This window comes from Hyperolius riggenbachi, chromosome 12 (assembly GCF_040937935.1).
Source record: "Hyperolius riggenbachi isolate aHypRig1 chromosome 12, aHypRig1.pri, whole genome shotgun sequence".
NCBI classification, from domain to species: Eukaryota; Metazoa; Chordata; class Amphibia; order Anura; family Hyperoliidae; genus Hyperolius; species Hyperolius riggenbachi.
The window spans coordinates 50,532,904-50,541,862 of record NC_090657.1 but is presented as its reverse complement, the minus strand read 5'-3'; the positions used below and the strand labels follow the sequence as shown (position 1 = coordinate 50,541,862).

Below are 8,959 nucleotides of genomic sequence, written 5' to 3'. Positions count from 1 at the left end.
CTTGTTCAGGGGCTATGGCTAATAGTATTGATTAAAAGGAAATAAATATGGCAGCCTCCGTATACCTCTTACTTCAGGTCCACTTCATGTACAGGGCTTTTGGTATGGTGGGGAGCAGGGGCGTAGCAATAAAGGTTGCGACCGCTTCGGGGACCTTGGCCCAAAAGGGCCCCGGAGGGCCCTCCCTCAACTGCAGTATTAGCTCTCTATTGGTCCCGTGCTCATAATAATCACTTCTATAGATACTTTGAATAGTGGTAATCAAAATTGGACGTGTGTATGCTCCGTTACGTTCAATACCTTGGTTTTTCTCTTGTAGCAAAAACTTGGACATGTAAACAAGCTTTGTCATATTTGCTGCCTGCTGACCTGACAACCTCCCCATGCTTCTTTCTTGAACCCTTCCGATGCTTCACAACCTGTGTGAAAAAGCAAATCTGTGATTTAACTCACATCTGTGATCGTCTCACTAGGACCGATTGGGCAACAAGATGACGGGAGCACTGACAGACTTGATGTGCAGATAACCGATTTGTAAGATAACATATGGTAGTTATGTTGACACACACTGCTTTGGACAGCAGAAGTTGGGTTTACAGAGAGCGGGGGAAGTGGTCAGAGCAGGAGGGAGTGGCCACAGCATTATAACCAGCAAACACCCGCAACATTCCTGAAATGTGCATGGCTGTACTTTACAAGAAACATATTTGGTGTGACCTGTATTATATGTCTGTATATACTGTAACTGTACAATGCTTGTTAGGGTTACCAGATGTGGATGAAGCTCTGCGACTTCTTACAGAAATGCTGTTATTTTCTTCTTGTACGTGATTTTTGTAATTCTTATTCTTGGAATAAAAGTATCCATGGTGTAGCTGAGACCCAGCTTGCTGTGTTATTGCATGTACTGAATATGTTATATATAGTTTATATGTATTGTTCCATATACAGTAACTACACCATTAGGGTTGCCAGGTCGGCTGATGGAGAAAACCGGACAGGGGGTGGAGTTAGGGGCGGAGTCAGAAGCGCACTTTTATGTAGAGTGGGGCTAAGCAATGGGCTTTTTTAAAAAAAAAATGTATAGTATTTATATCGCACTGACATCTTCTGCAGCACATTACAGAGTACATAGCCATGTCACTAACTGTCCTCACCAGTAGCACTGGTCCAGTGCACAAAAGAGACAGCTTTTCCCCAGTAAATGCACAAAAGAGACAGCTTTTCCCCAGTAAATGCACAAAAGAGACAGCTTTTCCCCAGTAAATGCACAAAAGAGACAGCTTTTCCCCAGTAAATGCACAAAAGAGACAGCTTTTCCCCAGTAAATGCACAAAAGAGACAGCTTTTCCCCAGTAAATGCACAAAAGAGACAGCTTTTCCCCAGTAAATGCACAAAAGAGACAGCTTTTCCCCAGTAAATGCACAAAAGAGACAGCTTTTCCCCAGTAAATGCACAAAAGAGACAGCTTTTCCCCAGTAAATGCACAAAAGAGACAGCTTTTCCCCAGTAAATGCACAAAAGAGACAGCTTTTCCCCAGTAAATGCACAAAAGAGACAGCTTTTCACCACTAAATGCACATAATGACAAACAGCCAGTGTTCCCAGAATAGGTAGCCAGGGGCTATATGTGCCCAGAATAGGTAGCCAGGGGCTATATGTGCCCAGAATAGGTAGCCAGGGGCTATATGTGCCCGGAATAGGTAGCCAGGGGCTATATGTGCCCGGAATAGGTAGCCAGGGGCTATATGTGCCCGGAATAGGTAGCCAGGGGCTATATGTGCCCGGAATAGGTAGCCAGGGGCTATATGTGCCCGGAATAGGTAGCCAGGGGCTATATGTGCCCGGAATAGGTAGCCAGGGGCTATATGTGCCCGGAATAGGTAGCCAGGGGCTATATGTGCCCGGAATAGGTAGCCAGGGGCTATATGTGCCCGGAATAGGTAGCCAGGGGCTATATGTGCCCGGAATAGGTAGCCAGGGGCTATATGTGCCCGGAATAGGTAGCCAGGGGCTATATGTGCCCGGAATAGGTAGCCAGGGGCTATATGTGCCCGGAATAGGTAGCCAGGGGCTATATGTGCCCGGAATAGGTAGCCAGGTGCCCCCCGCAGGAGGAGAACAGTGCAGCAGAGAGAGAGCTGGGAGCAGCGGTGGAGAAGGGGGGCAATCTTCCCCCCCCCCCCTTACCTTAGGGTGCTCTCTCCCCCGCTGTCTCCTCCAATATGATGTGCAGGCTGGCGGGTGGCTGTGGGCGGAACTTACCTCTGTGTCGCAGAAGTTCTGTGCCGGAAGTTCGGGTCCCGCAGCCGCTGAGATTCGACTCAAAAAAGATCCGGATCAAAGATTCGAATCATTCATGAGCCGGACAACACTATTCAGACTGATTAGTGTTGTCCGGGTCATGAATGATTCGGATCTTTGATCCGGATCTTTTTTGAGTCGAATCTCAGCGGCTGCGGGACCCGAACTTCCGGCGCTGGAGCGACACAGAGGTAAGTTCCGCCTGCAGCCACTCGCCAGCCTGCACATCATCCTGGAGGAGACAGCGGGGGAGAGAGAGCACCCTAAGGTGAGGGAAGGGGGGGGGGGGGAGATTGCCCCCCTTCTCCACCGCTGCTCCCAGCTCTCTCTCTGCTGCGCTGTTCTCCTCCTGCGGGCAGGGGGGGGGGGGGGGGGGGCTCTAAACCGGACAACTTAATTGTCCGGTTTAGCATGCCTTTTTGCACCGGACACAGCGCACAAAAACCGGACTGTCCGGTGTAAAACCGGACACCTGGCAACCCTATACACCATACATTTTAAACTCTGGCCCCCGGGTGGTTTTCCCACTTTGCATTATGTTTGGCCCACTCTCACCTTAATGAGAACTCCTCAGGGGTGGAGTCACAAAGCACAAGAGGCAGAACCACAACTTCAGTCTTTCCATGGCAAAAGCTCCAGAAAAGAGCTGGTTGCCATGGCACTGGCTGAAAAGGCGGAGCTTGCCAATCATGAACTATATGAAGTGACTATTGCAACCTAACATTAAATTCTCTAGAGTGCAAGAAGAATTCAAAAGAATGAGCATAATACTGAATATTTTCATAGTTCTTACTTCCAGTTTAATCAGGCAAAAAAGAAGGCGTGAGAAGGAACAAGGAAAAAAAAATATGGTCACAGCACAATAAATAATGGAAAAACATGTTTCACAGCACCCTAGTAGAAATAATTAAGGCAGCATCACTGTAAAAACTGGTCCAGCTTTTTCTGGATGTTCTCAAAAGAGTGTCTTCCCATGTAATCAATATGGCCGGCCTCCCAATTCTTGCGTTCCTCTTCCATCCTCAGCGCCTCCTCTGCCTCGCGGATGGACAGCTCAGAGACTGATTTGGAAAGATGGGCCTGAGGGATACAAAAGACAGAGGTAACCAATCTGATGCTTCATACTAACTCCGCCCAGGAGGACCTTACTAAGATAAAAGACCAACTCAGTAAGCCTTTCAAACTGGAGCTTCTTGAAGACCATAAGTGATCCTTCAAATCTACTGTAGATTGGTTATAAACTACTTGATATAAAGTGGTAAAAATTTGGAGCCCATGTCTGGGTCATGAATTGGCAATTGTGTTGTATGTTCATTTTGTAACAAATTCGGAAAAATAAAATTCTCCGGTAGAAGGGGTTTGCACTCTTCTGGATCCCAACAACTAAAGCCTCACACATGCATACAAAGAGCGTCACCTGGTAGGGACCTGAGGAAGGGCTACACCCGAAACATGTGTGCTCTGCATACTCTAACTGTAGGAGTGCAATACAGCTTACTTGAAGAAGCAACCTTGTGTGCCTTCTCCGTTCTTTCTACTGGTCTGGTGTATAGCAGGAGTGGTGTACCTGCAGGAGTCTTGCACCGGCTTCCAGGTCTGGAGTCATAGACCTGTCTAGAGGTGGTCTTAGTGTGTCTACAGATATGGGTTTGGGTCCTGATGGTGTGCAGAAGTGTTGCTAACCTCTAGGCTAGTGATGTGTTTGTTGCTATGGAAGGGGGTAAGGCACAAAACACGGCGTATGACGGAGTGTCTTCTGATGGTTAGGGTTAATGGGATAAACAATGAGCTGGGGGGGGGGGGGGGGGGGGAAGATTGTGTGTGTCAGATAAAGACCTGCCATGCCAGGAAGTAGACAATACACAAGTGTATGTACAATTTGCAAAGCAAATCTGAGCAGCAACTAAAAACGGACTGATTTCAGCAGGACCTACACAGCAGAAAAAAAATGCTGAAAAAAAATAAGGATTATTTGAAATTATTGCAGAATGAATTAACAGATATAATGAAGACATGCAATACTACACGGTAACCCCCAAAATAAAACATGGTCATTCCTACATACATTTCTGTATGTTCAGCCTAAATTTGGGCTATTTAAATGAAAAAATTGAATGATGCTCATATTGGGTGGTATTACCTCCTGAGTTTCCAGATGCTGCTGGTAGTTTTTGGGGTCCCACAGTTCTCCACCCCTGGTCCTCTAATTATTCTAATGGATCCATCAGTGGAATACTTTTCCAGAAGTTCCCCTAAGAGGCGCCTCACAGTTCAGAACAGTGCAGGCCTGAGTCTCGAACTACGCAAGCACCATGAAAGTAAGCGATTGTCCATGAGTGCTTAAGTTTACTGCGCATGCGCAATTCAGAATTGTTCCGTGCCGCTCAGAGGAAGTTCACGGAGGTTGCAGAGATAAGATTGACTACAGAGAATGGGATGTAAGAATATTACAGTTAGACTTACCGGTAACTGTATTTCTAGACGTCATACGGGACACTGGAGATGTGGCTCCGCCCATCCAATCAGTGGAAACCACCTGAAAGAGTAAAAAGAGTATTAATAGCCCCCACCCTCCCCTGGCTCCTCAGTGTAATGCAAGTAACTTCCAACTAAAACACAGAGAAGAGGAGAGGAAATAAGACACCTCAAAAGAAGTGTAACCCATAAACCCCCAATCCAATAGCCGTAAGAGAGTGCGACAGGAATAGAGGTGGGTTGGTGTCCCGTATGACGTCTAGAAATACAGTTACCGGTAAGTCTAACTGTAATATTCTCTAGCCGTCATACGGGACACTGGAGATGATAAACAAGTAGTCTGAAAAGACATAACTAGGGAGGGCCACAACCCTGGAGCACTACTCTGCCAAAACAACACCGTACTATGCATAGGTCCACAGAACCTTATGGGCAGTAAATTCCCATGCAGAACAGTTCTGCCACACAACCGCACTGGCCCTCAGAGCAGGATTGTCAACTCTGCTCTCCCTCTCTACAAGATTTTCAATCTCCACAGCCAGCATAGATAAAGTGCCGGCCTGTATATCAGACCAATTCGAAACAGGTTTGCAGACCAATTCGAAAGAGGCTCAAAGTTAAAATCATAATCGAAAGACTGAAAGTCATAATCGAAAGACTGAAAGTCATAATCGAAAGACTGAAAGTCATAATCGAAAGACTGAAAGTCATAATCGAAAGACTGAAAGTCATAATCAAAAGACTGAAAGTCATAATCAAAAGACTGAAAGTCATAATCAAAAGACTGAAAGTCAAAATCGAAAGACTGAAAGTCAAAATCGAAAGACTGAAAGTCAAAATCGAAAGACTGAAAGTCAAAATCGAAAGACAAAGTCAAAATCGAAACAGACTAGAAGTCAAAATCGAAACAGATTGAAAGTCATAATCGAAAGACTGAAAGTCAAAATCGAAACAGACTCGAAGTCACAATCGAAAGACTCGAAGTCATAATCGAAAGACTGAAAGTCAAAATCGAAAGACTGAAAGTCAAAATCGAAACAGACTAGAAGTCAAAATCGAAACAGACTGAAAGTCATAATCGAAAGACTGAAAGTCAAAATCGAAACAGACTCGAAGTCACAATCGAAAGACTCGAAGTCAAAATCGAAAGACTGAAAGTCATAATCGAAAGACTGAAAGTCAAAATCGAAAGACTGAAAGTCATAATCGAAAGACTGAAAGTCATAATCGAAAGACTGAAAGTCATAATCGAAACAGACTAGAAGTTAAAATCGAAACAGACTGAAAGTCATAATCGAAAGACTGTAAGTCAAAAACGAAAGACTGAAAGTCATAATCGAAAGACTGAAAGTCAAAATCGAAACAGACTCGAAGTCATAATCGAAAGACTCGAAGTCATAATCGAAAGACTCGAAGTCATAATCGAAAGACTCGAAGTCATAATCGAAAGACTCGAAGTCATAATCGAAAGACTCGAAGTCATAATCGAAAGACTCGAAGTCATAATCGAAAGACTCGAAGTCATAATCGAAAGACTCGAAGTCATAATCGAAAGACTCGAAGTCATAATCGAAAGACTCGAAGTCATAATCGAAAGACTCGAAGTCATAATCGAAAGACTCGAAGTCATAATCGAAAGACTCGAAGTCATAATCGAAAGACTCGAAGTCATAATCGAAAGACTCGAAGTCATAATCGAAAGACTCGAAGTCATAATCGAAAGACTCGAAGTCATAATCGAAAGACTCGAAGTCATAATCGAAAGACTCGAAGTCATAATCGAAAGACTCGAAGTCATAATCGAAAGACTCGAAGTCATAATCGAAAGACTCGAAGTCATAATCGAAAGACTCGAAGTCATAATCGAAAGACTCGAAGTCATAATCGAAAGACTCGAAGTCATAATCGAAAGACTCGAAGTCATAATCGAAAGACTCGAAGTCATAATCGAAAGACTCGAAGTCATAATCGAAAGACTCGAAGTCATAATCGAAAGACTCGAAGTCATAATCGAAAGACTCGAAGTCATAATCGAAAGACTCGAAGTCATAATCGAAAGACTCGAAGTCATAATCGAAAGACTCGAAGTCATAATCGAAAGACTCGAAGTCATAATCGAAAGACTCGAAGTCATAATCGAAAGACTCGAAGTCATAATCGAAAGACTCGAAGTCATAATCGAAAGACTCGAAGTCATAATCGAAAGACTCGAAGTCATAATCGAAAGACTCGAAGTCATAATCGAAAGACTCGAAGTCATAATCGAAAGACTCGAAGTCATAATCGAAAGACTGAAAGTCAAAATCGAAAGACTGAAAGTCAAAATCGAAAGACTGAAAGTCATAACCGAAACAGACTAGAAGTCAAAATCGAAACAGACAAAGTCAAAATCGAAACAGACTGAAAGTCAAAATCGAAACAGACTGAAAGTCAAAATCGAAACAGACTGAAAGTCAAAATCGAAAGACTGAAAGTCATAATCGAAAGACTGAAAGTCATAATCGAAAGACTCGAAGTCATAATCGAAAGACTCGAAGTCATAATCGAAAGACTCGAAGTCATAATCGAAAGACTGAAAGTCAAAATCGAAACAGACTGAAAGTCAAAATCGAAACAGACTGAAAGTCAAAATCGAAACAGACTGAAAGTCAAAATCGAAACAGACTGAAAGTCAAAATCGAAACAGACTGAAAGTCAAAATCGAAACAGACTGAAAGTCAAAATCGAAAGACTCGAAGTCATAATCAAAAGACTCGAAGTCATAATCGAAAGACTCGAAGTCATAATCGAAAGACTCGAAGTCATAATCGAAAGACTCGAAGTCATAATCGAAAGACTCGAAGTCATAATCAAAAGACTCGAAGTCATAATCAAAAGACTCGAAACAAGGGACTCCCTGAAAACTAACCAGAGATTCATTTCTTGAAAGTTTCCATTACTCCTTAATTGTCAATCACCATCGCTTCAGTGCAGGTTTGACAAATCATCATGTTCTAATATTGGGGAAGCCAATTGCTGCCCCACCTGCTGCTTAACATTCACAGTTAGATCACATGGACACAGAGGATAGGTGAAAAGAAAAAAATATATACAGGGAAAATCACTCTCTAATACTAAACATATGAGTGCACATCCCTGTAAAATGTTAGTTTCTGCATCTAGCATAGGAAACAAATGATTCCTTAAAACTGCTCAGGGCTTTCCTTACTCATCTCGTTATAATACTGGGGAAGCTTAATGTTGCAATAGCAAATTTTCGTTTTTGGCTTCTCCAAACATTATCCTATACCTCCCCCGCTTTTACTTTCAGCTTGCTATGATATAGATAGCGGGAAAGGATAAAACACAGGTGAAATCACACTCTAAACTGCATAATATGAGTGTATATCCCTGCAAAAAAGCGCTATCAGTGCACACACACTCATCTGCTGGAACAGACAAGGAAGCCTCATGCCTGTTATCCCATCTCTCCAGCATGGTCAATGCACTCACCTCTGCTGCTGGAACAGACTGGGAAGCCTCTTGCTGTGATCCCATCTTTCCAGCCTGGTTAATGCACTTACCTCTGCTGCTGGAAAAGACTGGGAAGCCTCTTGCCTGTGATCCATCTCTCCAGTATGGTCAATGCAGTCACCTCTGCTGCTGGAACAGACTGGGAAGCCTCTTGCCTGTGATCCCATCTTTCCAGCATGGGGGAGAACAACAGGAGCAGTTCCATTTCTTATGCTGCCTAGTTCTCCTATATTAGACTCCCCCACCAGCGCCAGCTTCCCAACCATCGCTTGTGGCCCAGGGATTTCCTGCATGCGCAGTGCTGCCATGCCAAGCAGCTGGGGGAGAGTCCCACGATCCTTGCCCGCACAAATGCATACGGAGGGCAGAGGGATCGACATCCGAACACCGCGTTTCGGCAGAAAACCGGGTGCATAAAGAGACGCCACTTAGCGCTCACAACGATCACCCAACACCCGGTCTCTCTTGGCCTCACCACCTAGTGAAGCTAAAAAATAATAAAAACTAAGGGAGCTACTCCTCTTCGGTGTTTCCGGGACGGAAACCAAATTAAACTGAGGAGCCAGGGGAGGGTGGGGGCTATTAATACTCTTTTTACTCTTTCAGGTGGTTTCCACTGATTGGATGGGCGGAGCCACATCTCCAGTGTCCCGTATATGACGGCTA

At 44.1% G+C, this 8,959-nt stretch overlaps 1 protein-coding gene across 2 annotated transcripts in view; it reads right to left on the bottom strand.

Moving 5' to 3' along the window:
- Positions 1 to 3,080: 3,080 nt before the first annotated feature.
- Positions 3,081 to 8,959, bottom strand: part of LOC137541128 (glycogenin-1-like) — a 41,341-nt gene continuing 35,462 nt past the window's right edge. For both annotated transcript variants that reach the window (XM_068262279.1, XM_068262278.1), the window contains exon 9: positions 3,081 to 3,385. In XM_068262279.1, coding sequence (XP_068118380.1) covers positions 3,224 to 3,385 — 162 coding nt within the window. In that variant the 3' untranslated portion in view covers positions 3,081 to 3,223. The remainder of the gene's footprint in view (positions 3,386 to 8,959) is intronic.